At 38.5% G+C, this 18,184-nt stretch overlaps 1 protein-coding gene across 1 annotated transcript in view; it reads right to left on the reverse strand.

Moving 5' to 3' along the window:
• CNTNAP2 (contactin associated protein 2) overlaps positions 1–18,184 on the reverse strand; it is a 2,014,778-nt gene that overhangs the window by 287,016 nt on the left and 1,709,578 nt on the right. The window contains exon 15 of the mRNA XM_084857751.1: positions 6,474–6,601. Coding sequence (XP_084713877.1) covers positions 6,474–6,601 — 128 coding nt within the window. The remainder of the gene's footprint in view (positions 1–6,473; positions 6,602–18,184) is intronic.

Below are 18,184 nucleotides of genomic sequence, written 5' to 3' on the forward strand. Positions count from 1 at the left end.
GCTTGAATGAGCTCTCAGAGCTTGGATGGGCACATTCTCCATGGCTCACTACCAGGATGACTTCTTCTTTGTAGGCCCAGCTGGTAGTGACCAGCGCACAGTACAAATGGACATTTTTACAGGCTTACAGAGCGCCTGGGTGTTCCTTGGACAGAGGAGAACACTGAGGGACCCACTCCTTGCCTAACTTTCTCAGACATCAAGGTTTATGTTGTCCAATACTCTTGCTGCCCTCTTGCAGGAGTGCTGCTTGGCCAAAAAAATCATGCTCAACAATCTCCAGGATTTAGTCAGTCACCTGAACTTTGCCTGCAGGGTGGTAGCCCATGGGAGGGCATTCTCAAGGTGCTTCTGTGATGCTATGTCAACTGTTCTGGTGGCATACCAAAACATTCGGGTCTCAGGCCACATCTTCCAATGTGATATGCCATCAGTTGCCAGCAATGCTTCACCACATTCTACATAAAGAAAGCTGCCTTGCCTATGTTTGTCCTCAGTCTGTTGTTTTCCAAGTTGCATTCCCTCCCTTATAGGTAACAACATGGGATACCCAGTTACCAGTTTCCGGGGATAAATAGGATTTTTTGGCATGCTGTTATAATTGGCCCATGGGGAGCACCTTTTTCACAAACTTGATGCTGCATCTGGGAGTCTAATTAGGAAATCTGGCTAATTCATTAATATTTGGTACAGCTAGTGGATGGGCCAGGAGGGACTGAAGTGTAGTATCCCTTGGTGGGTGTAGCATTTCTTGACCAGTGCTTGATGCTTGCACTTCCCAGCTTGCATTTGAAGAACAGGGGCCAGCATGGGCCAGCACTGGATGTTAGTTAGCTGAATGGTTAATCTGTTCTCCTCATTGCAATTCTGTTAAGATAAAATAAAGTTGTGCCACTTTACCCTCACCTTTGACTCCTGCCTTCATACTGCGTGGGCAGGCAAATTGTGTTACTGGCATTTCTTGGGCATCATAATTTAGATCTAAAGTGAGGGAATTCTGTAGATGTCTTACATCAGTTGCAGGAAATTATAGCTGCCCACCCAAACCAAAAACCAGTTTGTAGATTTGTATTAACTTATCACTCCTGTAAAATATTTTAATATCTTCCAAAAAGGAAATAGAAAATTATAACTAGAGGAAAATTCAGAAAGACAAGGAATAAAAAACTAAAATGACATAAGAGTCAAACATAAAATGCAATAAAAATCAATGAATAAAACTCGTGGTATATTTCCCTGGATATCATGAGATCAATGGACAACTGTAAGGACAGAGTTTTGATTAGTTCTTGAATTCCCAACATGTCAAGACCATTTTCCTCCTCAGATGGTTCTACATTAAATTCAGGACAGTACTGAATGCCATGAAACCCTAAGTGCTCACACTATAACAATAAGTGCAACAGCTCTTTCCTTGCCATCTCAGAAATGAAAGAAAATGGAAGTTAAAAAAAAAGTAGTAGTGAGCCAAGGGCTGAGAGATGAAAGAGATTCACTGGGTGAATAAAACCCACAGAACTAGCTGAAATGAATAACATAAATTTGGGATGTGAAAAGCCACCCACCTCTTCAGTTCTTCTCCTTTCTTCCAGAAGAAAGAGGGCTCAGGAAGGACAAATCAAGTCTTAGAATAATGTTCTTCTTCTATGCTCAAATATCGGACACAGACACCCCGGCCCATTATCAAAACTTTTCCTATCTGTCTTACTTATATGAATTCTGGGATGGGGAGTGGGAGGAAAGGTCCACAAGCCTTTACACATCAAAGGATTTCAATGGGAGCTGATAGGGATGTCTGACATGAAATCTGTAAGTTATATTCAGGGGTTCCAACATCTCTGCAGATGATCCCCCTAACACAACAGTTTTCATGGTTTTGTTAACAGGCTCTCTGCATGCATGAAGAATCCATACATGCCAGTAAACTGCAGATTTATTTCCAACATGGGCCTTCTAACTATGTTAGTTCCTTAAGTGAGTTCATAAAATTACTAGCCCATACACTTTTTTTTTTACTAGTTCATCTATCTGTACATACCTATGGGTAGTCATTTATGGCATACTTACAGCCAAAAAGAACCAACTTTACTCAGATTTAGAAAAGCTTCCCTACACCTTTTCACCAGAGGGCCACTGTTACGCAGCACAAATGATCACACAAAATTTACAAGCCTGATCCAGGGTGTCTTTGGCTTGTAAATTAAAGTCAACATTTAAAACTAAACAGCAAATTTCTCCATCACAACACAAGAAGAATGCCCTGTACCCTGGAAGCAGGGCACCTGGTTGGCACAACGTATTCTGATTTGGTGGGTAACATCTACCAGTCATGAATCATGGCCTACCAGGTGACTGACAACTTCCTCAGTTTTGTCCCAGGCAAACGCAGGAGGTTAACTAAGCCTCTGGCGGACTACCATACTTGGCTAGCAAGCTGTATTCAGGTGGCTAGTAACAAGTGATGCAGGCAGGCCTGCCTTATATTTTGCAAATCTATAGCTGCTGCTTTTGCAGTGAAAGTCATCATTTCCAATTTAAACTTATATTAAAATATCATGGATGCAAAGCAAAATATGAGCCTATGAATCAAGCATACCAATGTCATGAAGACATGTTGCTAAACAGTGTGTAGACAGCAGACTCAGTTTTTGCAATCACCTCGTGGTGGGATCTGTGAAAGGATCAAACATGTGATGAGTTTCCCCAATGTTCAGTAGGCTTGTTCAGCATTCATTTCAGCTTTTCAGCCGTTTGCAAAGGACAGCCAAAAAACAATGCATGGTGGATCACTTCACAAGATCCCTCAACTCATGGATCTTACTACAAGGAGATCAGGAGAACTGACCCTTAGAATCACTTCACATTTTACACGGCAGCTTGTCTGATATTTGCTGGATAAACATGTAGGTTGTGCTCGCACATAATGCCAAGCTATGGATTATGTTAACTATGGTTTGTTGCTTTAGCCATTAATTGTCTTGCAGATGAGCAAACTGTGGCTTGTTTTCCCTATTTCTGGCTTGTTTCTTCCACACCCATTTTGCCAGCCTTCAGAGCAGTTTCATTTTTAGACTACTCTGCCTCTGTTTCAGGGCAGACAACAGAACAAACAAGCCAGGGATAAGCCACAGTTCTGGGTTCAGACATCATGACAAGCCATGGTTTACAATCTTCATACACCAAGAACAAACCATGGTTTGCTGTTCTATTTATGGCTTATATTTGGTTAACAAACTATGGTTTGTTTGCAGGCATGGGTTCAGATGACAAGCCAGATTTCAACAAACCACACCATGGCTTAGCATTATGTGTGAACTAGGCCACAATGTATCAAGGGGTGAAGGATCTCAACACTCAGGGTCAGGAGGAGGTTGCTGTGATGGATGCTTCTTCAAAAAAAGAAAGAAAGAAAGAAAAAGAAAGAAAGAAAGAAAGAAAAAAGAAAGCTCTTTGAGAGAGAAGTAAATCATATTAAAAGGATATTCAAATGTGTCATATGTAGCATAGGCACAGCCTATCTGAGCCACTCTAGCAGCAGGTTTGGGAAAATAATGTCATCAAAGTACCTTTGTACTGAGGCTTCTAAGTGCAATCACAGCCCAGCTAATAATTATTAACAATAAAGGTGTCTAGAAAAAACTGTAAACTGACAATGTACTGTTTTTTTGCCCCTAATACAGGCTATATTCCTTCATGAAAAGGATATTTTCTTGGAGTGAAACTGTGACCTTAAGCAACTGAGCTCAAATTTCAGTGAATGCACACCCTATATAAAACCATGTCTGCTTTCCTCTTTCACACTCCCTTGAAGCAAGGGTGGGATGCAAATGTGATAATATATACTAGAAGAAATGAACAACCTAAACTCACATTTGCTATTGTTATAGAATTTGCAGAAGATCCTTGACTGAGATGCCTTGGGAAAGATCAACTGCCTTGGGAAGCCTACTGAGATGCTAGGTTCAGATTCAGTAGCATACAAAGATGAACTGAAGAACTGGCTACGCTTGCAGTGATGAGTGATCCACAACTGGAACCCCAAATGCAGTATGTGGAAAATATTTCCCAACAACTAGCTGGCAGATATATCTTTTCCTAAAATGCAAGATAAACCTTAGGCAAAACTCAGAGAATCTTTGCCATGTAAAACAGATGGATTCCCAAAGATCTGGAAGCATCAACTAAATGAATATTGTCCAGTTTTAAGATTCAAAGAAAATCCCCAGAGTAGCAAATGGGTTTATGTTAATTGAAAGCATATTGCTGATGATTTGAAAGTCATAGAGGAAGATAATAATTTATATCCCAAAGCGGAGGGACCAACACATTTGATTTCTATTTTAGAATAAATGTTGATGTCAGTTGTCAATTCTGGATTGCATTTTCCCCTGTAAATTCCCCTTTGTCAAATAATAATAGGATACAAAACATGCTATGGAAAACAGTGATAACATAAAGCAAGGTAATTGCTTTTATAGCAAAGAAACAGATGGATTAGGTAGAACAATCATTTTCTAAGGCACACATTTTAGGTTTGGCACTGGACACTAAAGGCCAGAGGCAAAAATATATAGAAGAGTCACAGTCAATAGCAGGTTGTAGTCCTGAACAATGAATGTCATGTCAAAACACTGAAGTGATATTCCCAGCCAAACCTTCCTTATACTGGTTTTAGCAGGGCTGTAAATTAGACTGAAATATAACAATTACTATGATGACTACTAGTAACAGCAAAAGCAGTACTACTTCCTAAGGTTATTACAGTAAACACAAGCCTCGATAGCCCTTCAGTATACTCAGAGCTTCAAAGACATATGCACAGGAAGGAGTAATTGTGCAGCACAGGCACTTTGCACAGGGAACTGGTGCATCCACAACAAATCACTTTTCGCACTGTGGCTCTCAGCCGGGACACCCAAAGAATAACCCAGAGAGCAGGCCCTTGTGATTGTGCTTCTCAGTTTGCATAACTGCAGGGGCATCCTCAGTTCTGGATCATTTTTTGCACACTATGCCTGGTTAATGGGGTACTAAGCACCAAATCGCTTCTCACAGAAGGGACTGATCCATGGCAGTGACAACATCGGTGCATGCCAGCAGATGCCAAGCCCTTACTGCAGTATTCATGCTGGGAACTGTGCCCTACCTGCTGCCCCTGCTCAGTGTATGTGATTAACCAGAGGTGGAGGGAAAGATGGGGAGGGCTCAATCCATGGTGACATGGTCTCAAGCAGCCCTTGACGTTGTTGCACTGATGTGCTGAATCTAGTGATATTGGAAAAACTTGGATGTCGTTTTCCATGAAATCAAGATCTGAGGTCTGGGTTGAAATAGATCTGTGGACAGCAGACCCTCCAAAACTAAATCAAAAGATCAGATACTGAACGCTCTGTACCTTCTTGTTCAGCCTTCAGGCTCAAACACATCATGGAAAAGCCAGTTTTGGTTTGTAAACCAGCATCCACCTTTATTAACATGGATGATCCCCACCAGCAATAATGTCAAACTTTATACAGCCTTACGCTGGGTTTCCAATGATACATTTAGCCATAATGCTGCTATTTGTATCTCTATAAAGTTAGTTTATTGCAATATAAATAGTAATGCTAATGGCATTAACAGCAGCATTCAGTGGCATCACAGATGTTGAGTGCTGCTCTGCTGCTGTTTGTATTACTGTTTATATCACCATAAACTTAGTGGGATAGTCAAAGTTGCCTCATTTACCCTGTAAGAAAGATGACTGCCCACACTTAAGATACAAAACCCAAGCCATTATATTGGTGGTTAAATGGTAATTCCTCTATATACATTTTTGAAGAATTCTACGGGTGGCTTTGGATGTACATCATGCACAAGCACGTGGCCAAAGCACTGTGAGGTGGGACAACTTGGGAAGAGGCCTTATACAGGCTATACCCAAGTCTCAACAGCCCAAACGCATGATATCTAGAAAGTCTTGGCATGATGAAATTCTCTCCCTGAAGTCTCGCAATGTCTGGGAAGCCTGCCAGACATTGCAAGACCTGACTGACTGCCTTCTTGCAATCCACTCTCACCTCTAAGGGAATCATAGAATCATATAATAGTAGGGTTGGAAGGGGCCTACAAGGCCATCGAGCCCAACCCCCTGCTCAATGCAGGAATCCAAGTCAGAGCATCCCTGACAGATGGCTGGAGGTGGGTAGATGGCGACATCTCTCTTTGGCTGGGAAAGAGAGACTTCACCACTAGCGCAGGGGTTGGTGGTGGCTAATTCCACTAATATATCTATGCCTGTTTATCTGAGAAGCAACTTCAAGCAGAAGGAGATTTGCCTTCAAGCAGAAGGAGATTTGTCTGATTCAGCACAGCTCTTCTTCATTCTTATGTTGTTATGATCAATCAAAATTACAAAAATGAGAATTTTGCCTCAGTTTAAATGTGATAAAACAAGGAGATATTTAATATAAAGCATGCAACAGCAAACTTACGGTCTCCATGGCATCGCAGAGGGCCCACAGTTAACTTGGCATCTGAGCCAGGCCGACCAATATCTCCAACCATCACTTGACTGACGGGTAGATGGTCTTTGTAAGAGAGGAGGCCAGCATCTTTTCTCCTGAATGGCCACAAAATGAAGAAAATAAGTCAATAAAACAAAACAACAACAACAAGAACAACAACTAAGGACAGCCATGCTGGTCCATGAGAAAAAAAAATCCAAAATCCATAGATGGGTAATACCTTTATTAAGGTTATGCATGGTGTGGAGAAAGTGGATAGGGAGACATCTTTCTCCTTCTCTCATAATCCTAGAACCTGGGGTCATCCCATGAAGCTCATTGGTGGGAACTTCAGGGCAGATAAAAGGAAGAACGTCTTCACACAGTACATAGTTAAACTATGGAATTCACTACCACAAGACATAGTGATGGCCATCAATTTGGATGGCTTTAATAGGGAATTGGACTAATTCCTGGAGAAGGCTATCAATGCCTACTAGTCCTGATGGGCATATGCGACCTCCAGTATCAAAGGCACTCTGCCTATGTACACCAGTTGCTGGGGAACATGGGCAGGAGGGTGCTGTTGTACTCATGTCCTGCTTATGGGTTCCCTGCAGGCAGGTGGTTGGTCACTGTGTGAACAGAACGCTGGACTAGATGGACCTTGGTCTGATCCAGCATGGCTCTTCTTATGTTGTTATGATCAACCAAAATTACATAAAAGTGTGCAAGCTTTTGAGTTTTCCAGAACTCTTTATCAGGCTATGTGGTACAAATAGTAGAGGATGGGGGAAGAAATAAAGCCCAAAGATACGGCTAGAGGTTGTGGCCATGAAGTCACATCTGGCCAAATGTTTAGGCTTTACTATTTCTTTCCCCATAGCCTACTTTTTGTACCACCTAGCCTGATGAAGAGTTCTGGAGAACTTGAAAGCTTACACACTTTTGTGGAATTTTGGTTGGTCCTTAATAAAAGCATTGCCCATCTTTGTATTTAATAAGACTTTGTATTTAATAAGAATTATTCTTCTGTTATGAAGATAAATTGTAAATGTATAAATTACCTTTATAAGAAAGAGACATTCCTGAAAATGAATGAAACCAGAGCAACAATTTATTAACCTTTCCTATAAATTCCAATAAGACACAATTGACCAACTAAAATGGATTTTTACTATAGGTTGTTACTCTAGATTCACTATCAGTTAAAAAAATCTATGTATACTCCAGGGTTTGCCCTTATTATCAAAGGTTTCTTTGGCAAAGCAGCAAAACTACTTTTTCAGTTGTCCAAGTTTTGTGGTTTGATTGATACTCAGTTATAAGTGCCAGGAGGAGGCTGGGGCATCAGTAATATATCAGATTGTATGGAGAACAGATTTAACAACTGCAGAACCAGAGCAGAAGATAAACTTACAATATATTTCAAACTAATTTTGTAGTGAGTAATATCTCTAGAGGAATAGTCTATTTGCTTTTTTATCTTTCTTCATACTAAGACTGAGAGGTTATTGCCTGGTGCTCCCCCCCTTTATCTCATCAATAGTATTTATTTGTAAATTTCAGCATCAAGTTTTCACTACAAAATAGTGTTGAAGGCAATGAAAGAGTGAAAATATTGATTACACATTAAAATATCAATATCAAATCTTAGGAAACTAAGTGGGCCTTCCCTAAAAGCATGTTTCACACCTTTGGCACCACAAGGGGGAGAGCCCTGGCCCAAGTTCCCATTGATTTAGGCTGCAATCCTACACCCACTTATCTGGGAGTAAGCACCATTGGACTTACTTCTAGATAGACAAGTACAGGACTGCACTGTAAACCTTCTCCAGAAAAAAAGGCATTCTATATATGTTTCCCTAGATGGGCTTACAAATTGGTCCTTTTTTGACCAGAGCAGCCCTTTTTTGTTTTAAGGTTCAGGTCGAGATGCCAGACAAGGGCATTTTGTTTGTTTTTAAAGGGGAAGCTGGTTATCCACTCCCCACACTGGATTTGTTTCCCCCACTGTATTTATTTAAATATGGTTTCTGCTCTTTTACCATTGGGCACTTGTCCTGGGAGCTCAGGCTACACCTTTTTACCACTCTGCCTACAGGTGCAAGGGCTCCATTCCTGTAACCCCTTGGGTTCCATTCTTTGACCCCTGTGAGCTCCACCCCTGGGGCCTCATCCAGGTACCAGAATTTTGTCTTTCAGGAGTTGGCAACCTCACCCTTGAGATATTTTTTAAGCAGGGTTGCTAGCTAGCAAATTGGCCCAGCTCTTGTTTCAAGCAACCAGTAGTGGAGGTTGAAAAGCTGGGAACATGCAGGCTCTGCCCATGGTGTATTACATTCAGTTTTGGTTCTACCCTAATCCTGCCAATGTCCATCCTATCTTTGCCTCTAATCCAAGAACATCTGCCTTTGCTCTGCCTCTCTTGGCCTATGAAAGGGAGAATAATTTCTGCTATTCTGCTGGGCCCATGCTAATAAGAAATTAATAGGAAAAGGACAACAACACACAAAACAAGCTTTCCACGGCTTTTCAAAGGAAAGAAACATCTCTTCTGCTCAAATCCAGCATGAGTTCAGAGCTGCATGAAAATATTTAGAAGGGTGTATTTCAGGGAGGTGTCATGAATTAAGGTAACCTAAGTGCCCTGAAAATCATTCACTATCTGTGACCCAGTGTCATTAGCTGACAATAATGAAGGCCATGCAGCAGGGATTGGTGTACTCTGCAGGGTGTTCCATAGAATTAACCATTTTCTTGGTCACCATTGATTTCTTAGGCCTTTTGAAGTGAAGCAAGTGAAAAAGCCTCTTTTTTAAAAAAAGGAAAGTGCAGTTAAAACAATTAAGAAAATTATCATGTTTTTTAAGATGATCTCTCATTGGAATGGCTGCCTAGCATCTGTGATGAAGGGAGTAATTAGAAACGTAATTACTATGCTTAAAAAACACAATGTTTTATCTGAAAGCAGTGGACACCAACACTGGCCTGTTGTCTCATTTTCAGTTGCCACAAAATTGTATTTCTCTCTCTCACACACATGTGTTCATATGCACGCACACACACACGCATACACACACAGAGAATACAGAAATTATTACTATCCATTTAATATATTTTCTGCTGTGTTACTCTAGTTACATTAATTTATGAGGGGAATTTTAAGTTTTTAAGTTATCTGACTACTTATTTGGGTGCTTTGAGTTGTATCCTTTCTCTTCCCTCAGTAATTTAATTGGTTGCTTTTAACAGATAACCTTCTTCATCGACCTATGGAAGAGTTGCAGTTTCATTTTTAAGCAAAAGGATTTGTCAGTTATGTAGTGTCTATTATAAACAATTTCATTGTTTATTATTATAACCCCCATTACAATGTCATTGTTTATAATAGGGGGTCACCTATGCAGTACCTAGAGGTGACATTGTATCCACAGACATCTCCTTTGGTGCCTGTAAACTACCCTGCAATACTTGATATAATAATTTTATTTCTTTAAAGTAAAAGAAACAACAACAACAACATAAACACACAATACACAATACACATACACTAAAATATCTCTTTAAATTGTAAGATATCTGCCTTTCGCTGCCCTTACACAACAAATGCTTATTATTATTCTCTACTTCTTATCTTAGTTGTATATCATACATTGAGTTCACAGACATTATCTCATTTCTCAAGTAAAAAATCCACATACATAGATATCATTTTTCTCTATTTCTTGTAGAAATTCTATAAAAGGTTTCCAATTTAACATAAATTTTGTTGTTGATCCTTCTTTAATTATATTAATAAGTTTTGCCATCTCTGCCAGCTCCATCATTTTCATGATCCACTCACTCACAGTTGGTATTGTTTCATTCTTCCACTTTTGTGCATACAATAACCTTGCAGCCGTTGTCATGTAGAGAAAGAGGGTTCCCCCCCTTCTCTTTAACGTGTTTATCTATTAGTCCCAATAAAAAAGTTTCTGGCTTTAATTCTATAGTACTCTTTAATATTCTTTGGACTAAAGGTTGTATTAGTTTCCAAAATATTTTAGCTTTTTTACAAGTCCACCATAAATGATAAAATGTTCCATCTTGATCTTCACATTTCCAACATTTTCTAGAAACACCCTCATACATTTTAGACAGTTTAAACGGTGACATATACCATCTATACATCATCTTATAAAAAATTCTCTTTAAGATTTGTACATAAAGTAAATTTTAGATCTTTTCCCCACATACTTTCCCACTCTTCCATTAATATATTATGACCATCATTTTGTGCCCATTTTATCATACAATCTTTTCCTTGCTCATCCTCTGTCTCATACTTTAACAGTAATTTATACAGTTTAGCAATTACATGTTAATCACTTGTACACAGTGCTGTTTCAAACTCAGATTCTGTTTGTTCAACACCACCATTTTTTTTATCTATTTTAAACCTTCCTTAAATTTGCAAATATGAAAACCATTGACAGACATGACCTTCTTCCAATACGTTTTCCCTTGATTTTAACTTATATTCACCTTGTGACAATTCCAGTAAATCATTATATCTTATCCATTTATGTGTGTTATCAAATTCTCTTCTATGCATTGCTTCTTCTGAGGATATCCAACATGGTGTTTTTTTTAATAAAACCTTAATTTATATTTATTCCAAATTCTTAATAGAGCCCATCTTACATAGTGATTATTAAATCTACATTCACTTTTGTTTTATCATACCACAAATAACCATGCCACTCATATCTCAATTCATCTCCTTCTAGTTCTAAAAGTCTTCTATTTTTCAACGTCACCCATTCCTTCATCCACATCAAGCAGCAGGCAGAAAAATAGGTTTTAAAATCTGGTAATCCCAAGCCACCTCTTTCCTTTGCATCTTGTAAAATTTTTATTTTAACTCTTGGTTTTTTTGTTTGCTGTATAAACTTCGTTATATCTCTCTGCCACTGCTTAAAAGGTAAATCCAATGTAATAATGGGTTTCATTTGAAACAAAAATAACATTCATAGAACCATAGAATAGTAGTCATAGAATAGTAGGGTTGGAAAGGGCCTACAAGGCCATCGAGTCCAACCCCCTGCTCAATGCAGGAATCCAAGTCAGAGCATCCCTGACAGATGGCTGTCCAGCCTCATCTTGAATGCCTCCAGTATGGGAGAGCCCACCATCTCCCTAGGTAATTGGTTCCATTGTTGTATTGCTCTAACAGTCAGGAAGTTTTTGCTGATGTTCAGCTGGAATCTGGCTTCCTGTAACTTGAGCACATTATTCTGTGTCCTGCACTCTGGGATGACCGAGAAGAGACCCTGGCCTTCCTCTCTGTGACAACTTTTCAAGTACTTGAAGAGCGCTATTATATCTCCCCTCAGTCTTCTCTTCTCAAGGCTAAACATGCCCAGTTCTTTCAGTCTCTCTTCATAGGGCTTTGTTTCCAGTCCCCTGATCATCTTTGTTGCCCTCTTCTGAACCCTCTCCAGTTTGTCTGCATCCTTCTGAAAATGTGGTGCCCAGAACTGGACACAGTACTCCAGATGTAAGGCACAAGCTGACATACATCTGTTCATTTTGTCTCTTTGCAGGCAAAATGCAACCTAGGTACACTGGAAGTACTGGAACCAACTCCTTATTTTGACACATGTTAGAAGTGGAAGCACTTGCTTTAAAAACACTTCTGCTCAGTGCCATGCCTCATCAATGTCATGTTGACTAGCTTTTAGAGCATTGATGAATGAAACAAGTTTTACAAGCCTGGAAAGCATCTCTGGTTCCAGAGTCATTCCTCACTTTGCTGATATTATTTGGGGGTGGGGAAAAGGAATTTCAGTATAAATGGCTCAAAATTCTATTTGGAACATTCTTTGTGGAAGACGTTAGGAGATTTATGTCACAGCTACTGCATGAAAGAGATTTTCACTTGAACATATTTTATTATCAGATACCTGTGGAGCTGACATCTGAAAATTAGCCAGAGTTTTGTTTTTTTTTTAATTAAGAAGGAATGAGTTCATCTTTGGATCATAGAATCATAGAATTGTAGGGTTGGAAGGGGCCTACAAGGCCATCGAGTCCAACCCCCTGCTCAATGCAGGAATCCAAGTCAGAGCATCCCTGACAGATGGCTGTCCAGCTTCATCTTGAATGCCTCCAGTGTGGATCATCAGGTCCAGATGAGGCCTAACCAGTGCTGAGTAGAGAGGACCTAGTACTTCCTGGGACTTGGAAGCTATGTTTCCATTAATGCAGCCCAAAGTAGCATTTGCCTTTTTTGCAGCCACATCACATGGTGATTCAGCTTGTGATCAACAACAATTCCAAGATCCTTCTCGCTTGTAGTGTTGAGCCAAGTATCCCCCATCTTGTAACTGTGCATTTGGTTTCTTTTTCCTAGGTGCAGAACTTGGCATTTATCCCTGTTAAATTTCATTCTGTTGTTTTCTGCCCCAGCGCTCCAGTCAATCAAGATCACTTTGAATGTTGTTTCTGTCTTCCAAAGTATTAGCTATCCCACCCAATGTTGTGTCATCTGCAAATCTGATCAGCATTCCCTGCACCTCCTCCTCCAAGTCATTAATAAAAATGTTGAAGAGCACTGGGCCCAGGACTGAGCCCTGTGGTACCCCGCTCGTTACCTCTCCCCAGTTTGAGAAGATCCCATTGATAAGCACTCTTTGAGTCTGATTCTGTAGCCAACTGTGGATCCACCGGATCGTTTTTTCATCTAGCCCACTTTGAGCTAGTTTACTCATCAGGATATCATGGGGCACTTTGTCGAAAGCTTTGCTGAAGTTGAGGTATATTATGTCCACAGCATTCCCACAGTCCACAAGGGAGGTTACTTGATCAAAAAATGAGATCAGATTTGTCTGGCAGGATTTGTTCTTGACAAATCCATGTTGGCTTCGAGTAATCACTGCATTGTTTTCAAGGTGCTTCCAGATGGATTGCTTTAACATCTGCTCCAGAATATTCCCAGGGATTGATGTCAGACTGACTGGTCTGTAGTTCCCAGGTTCCTCCTTCTTACCCTTTTTGAAGATAGGGACATTAGCCTTCCTCCAGTCATCTGGCACTTCCCCCGTCCTCCATGATTTCTCAAAGAGAATAGACAGCGGTTCTGAGAGTTCTTCTGCCAGTTCCTTTATGACTCTAGGATGCAGTTCATCTGGCCCTGGAGATTTGACCTCATTCAAAGTAATTAGGTGTTCCTTGACCATATGCCTATCGATCTCAAGCTGCAATCCTGCCCCTTCAGCCTGTACTTCACCATTGCAGGGGGGTCATAGACCCTCTTTTGGGAGAAGACTGAGCCAATGTAGGAATTGAACAGCTCTGCCTTTTCTTTGTCATCTGTTATCATTTTGCCTTCCTTATTTAATAGCTGAACCACCATTTCTTTCCTCTGTCTTTTACTATGCAAAATGTACTATACCTATTCTAGGTAGTACATTAATTTTAATCATTGCAATTCTTCCGAAAAGTGATAGCTGTAATTTTCCCCATTTTAATAGGTCTTGTTTAATTTCATTCCACACTTTAACATAGTTATTTTGAAAAAGCATACAATTCATATTTGTCAAAAAGACTCCCAAATATTTTACTTTCTTTTCAATTTGGAAGCCAGTCTTATCCATCAACTTTTTCCCCCCTTGAACATTCATATCCTTTTTTAAAATTTTTGTTTTCTGTTTATTAACTTTAAACCCTGCCACTGCTCCAAATTCTTTTAATTTTTTCATTAAAATTTCAATTCCCTTTAAAGCTCCCTGGGTGACTTTGGGCCAGTCACAGACTCTCAGCCCAACCTACTTCACAGGGTTGTTGTTGTGAGGATAAAATGGAGAGGAGGAGAATGTAAGCCGCCTTGGGTTCCTTGCAAGAGGGAAAAAGGCGGGATATAAATGCAATAAATAAATAAATAAATAAATGTTTTTCCAACATGAACACCAAGTCATCTGCAAAAGCCCTCATCTTATATTTCTCCTTTTTAATCTTTATTCCTGTAATTCTATCATCTTGTCTTATATCTCTGTTCAATAATTCTAAAACCAATATAAACAGTAGCGGTGACAATGGGCAGCCTTGTCTTATTCCTCTTTGTATCTCGCAAGGTTTAGTCAAGTCCCCATTTATAATTATTTGAGCCTTTTGATCAGTATATACCGATTTCACCGATTTTATAAAGTTTTCCCCCAAATCCAATTCTTCTAAAGTCTTAATTAAAAATTTCCAGTTGAGATTATCAAATGCTTTCTCTGCATCTAAAAAGATCAGAGCGGCTTGTTTTTCTGGGTGTTTTTCCAAATATTTTACCACATTCAAGACTGTTCTTACATTGTCTCTCATCTATCTCCTTGGTAGGAAAACACTTTGATCCTCATATACAAACTCCTGCAATATTTTCTTGAGCCTTTCTGCCAAAATTGTTGCAAATATCTTATAATCATTGTTTAATAATGAGATTGGTCTATAGTTTTTTTTGTCAAGGTTGAATCCTGTCCTTCTTTAGGTATTAATGTTATATATGCTGTTTTCCATGTTTCCGGTATCTCCCCCTTTTCTAAAATACCATTCTTCATATTTTTCAACGGTTGTAAAATTTCTTCTTCACACTTCTTATAATATAATCCTAATATTCCATCTGGTCCTGGAGTTTTTCCCAGTTTAATTTTTTTATTGCTTCCACCATTTCATTTGCTGTTATTGGGCCATTCATCATGTGTTTTTGTTCTTTAGTAATTTTTGGTAAATTTTGTTTATGAATATATTTATCCATTAATTCTGGGGAGATATCATGTCCTGTATACAAATTCGAATAATATTGATGAAAAACTTTCTGAATTGCCACATTATCGGTTAATTCTAACCCACTTTCACTTATTTTCACAATTATTTTCTTTTCTTTTTTCCTTTCTAAATTTATAGGCCAACCATCTTCCTGGTTTATTAGCAAATTCAAAATTTCTTTGTTTTACAAAGTTTAATTTTTTTTTTGCATATTCTGAACTGTTGACATTGACAATTGTTGTTGGAGTAATTTAATCTGTCGGAGGACACTTGCCTTTCCCATTTTTTTTTTTTTAGGAATTCTGCTTTCTCCTTTATCTGTTTTAAAATATTTTGTACCTTCTCTTCTCCTTTCTTTTTCAGTTGCGTGTTTTGTTGTATAAAATAACCTCTCATATAGGCCTCACTTGCATCCCATACTGTTCGGATATTTGTTCCCTTGTCCAGATTCAATTAAAAAAATTATCTTAATTTCTTTTTAGTGAAATTATCTTAATTTCTTTTCACATATGACATAGATATAGGGTTATAGTCTGAAAATGATCTTGGTAGAACTTGTATTTTGCCAATATTTGTAGCAAGCTCTTTAGTTGTCAAAATCATATCAATCCTTGAAAAAAAATTATGTCATTCTGAAAAAATGTATATTCTTCTGAATTTCCATTTTTATCTCTCCATACATCTACTAAGGCCAAATTGTCCATCAATTCAATTTTTTTTAGGTAATTTCCCTTGATTACTCTTTATTTTTTTCTCCGATATTCTATTAATTTGAGGTACAATCACCCCATTCTAATCTCCCATTAAACACCAACTGTCAAAAGTTAGATCCATGAGTTTGGATAAGAGATCCTCATAAAATTCTGCTTTGTGGTCATTAGGTGCATAAACCCCTAAAATTAGTGTTGATACACCATTCAATGTGATTTTAACTCCCACAAAACGACCTTGTTCATCTGACAATACTAATTCCGGTCCCAAATGTGGCTTAATATATAGAACTACTTAATTTTTTATTTTTTCGGCTTGCAATTATAAACTGTTCACCTAATTTTTTATTAATTAAACATTTGGTATCTTGTTTCTTAATATGAGTTTCTTGTAAGCATATTATATCTTGTTTCAATTTTTGTAAATAATAAAATATTTTATTTCTCTCTTGAGGAGCATTCGCCCCATTGATGTTCCAGGTTAAAAATTTGTAATCCATTTTTTTAAAGAAATATAAGATTAAGATACATTCTTAATTTCCACCTGCTGCACACTGAGTGCTATAATCTTCTTGTACATCAGGTTGCAGGTCTGTCCTGTCTTTTCCATAAGTTCGAAGGAACTCTCTTGCTTTCTGAATTGAGTTCAACTTATATCTATGTTCTCTGTAAGAGAAGACCACACCTTCTGGGAATTTCCATGTAAACATGATTTTTTTCTGATTCAGGATTGTTGTTAAAAATGCATAATCTCTCCTTTTCCTCAAAAACCTTCTAGGAATTTCTTTCATAATGATAATCTCTTTGCCCCCCATCTCCAGTTTGGTTTTATAGTGCTTCTGGAAAATTGAATCCCTTGTAGTTTTCTTTACAAAATGGACAATAATATCTCTGGGTAAACCTTTTGTTTTTGTTGTTGTTCAGTCGTGTCCGACTCTTCGTGACCCCGTGGACCATAGCATGCCAGGCCTTCCTGTCCTGCGCTGTCTCCCGGAGCGTGCAACCTTTTGTTTTAGCATATGTTGAATTCAGTCTACAAGCTCAATCTATTTCCATTTCCATAATTTTCTCTTCTTTACTCAAAAAGGCTGCTATAGTCTTTATCAATTCTGTACTGAGGTCCGGTTCTGCATTGCCATAACTTTCTGGGACCCCTCTAAAATGTAACGAACGTTCCTTGTCTTTAAGCTCCAACCAAGCTAAGGCATCCTGCTCATGTTCTAACTCCATAATTACAATTTCTGCATTATTTTCCAGTACTTCTACTCTGTTTGTCATTATTTTAAACTCTTCTGTTCTTTGATTTAATGCATCATCTAATTTCTTAAATTCTTGTCTCAATTCTTCCTTTGTATCTTTAATCTCCTCCTTCACTTCCAATGCCTCCATCCATTTTTCTATGCATTGTTCAAAGGTACCCATCCTTCGTTCTATACGTTGTTCAAAAGTGCCCATCCTTTGTTCTATGCATAGTTCAAAAGCCTCCATCTTTTTGCTTATAGCATCTATGATATTCTGTGTTTGTTCATCCAAGGCCATCTTTTGTATATCTTGCTTCTGCTCAGGTACCTCTTCGTTGCTTAAAGATGTTGTTTTCACTGATAATTTCATAGCTCCTATCGGAGTCTCTTTTAGAGAGCCTTTCCTGGATTTAGTATTTCTTCTTAATTGTTCTGTAGGTATCTCCCAGGTATTCGCTCTGCTATGAGTTATTCTGATATGCTTTGCTGGTTTATCCAAATTCATAGCACTCATTCAATTGTCTTCTTCATCACTTCCTTTATAAATTAATTCATTTGGATATCCAGTAAGGTATTAATCCTCCAATGCCAAAAAAGATCTCTCTTAGTATCAAAAGGAAAAGAAGAGATAGAACAAACAAAACATAAAAAGAGGAAAGATTTTTCATAAGCTGCTGATTTTTTAACATCCAACAGGTGTCAGCAATACTCCTTCTTTAGTAAATTTCAAGCAGTCAGCCCACAAGTGGATATTATTCCAGCCTATTCCAGGCTTTCTGCTGAAGATTTATTTATTTTGACTTCGTCGCTTTCTCAAGGTCATGCAGAAGAAAATAGTAACTGGACAAAAACATAGCTTTCAGCCATATAAATTCAAACATTAAAACCTTCAAACAATGATTTAAAGAAATAGAAAGTTAAATAGGCTGTAATACTTATTTAAAAATGTAAACAG

Source organism: Heloderma suspectum, chromosome 5, assembly GCF_057233095.1.
Source record: "Heloderma suspectum isolate Gila_16-S chromosome 5, 16-S_ref, whole genome shotgun sequence".
In the NCBI taxonomy this organism is placed as follows: Eukaryota; Metazoa; Chordata; class Lepidosauria; order Squamata; family Helodermatidae; genus Heloderma; species Heloderma suspectum.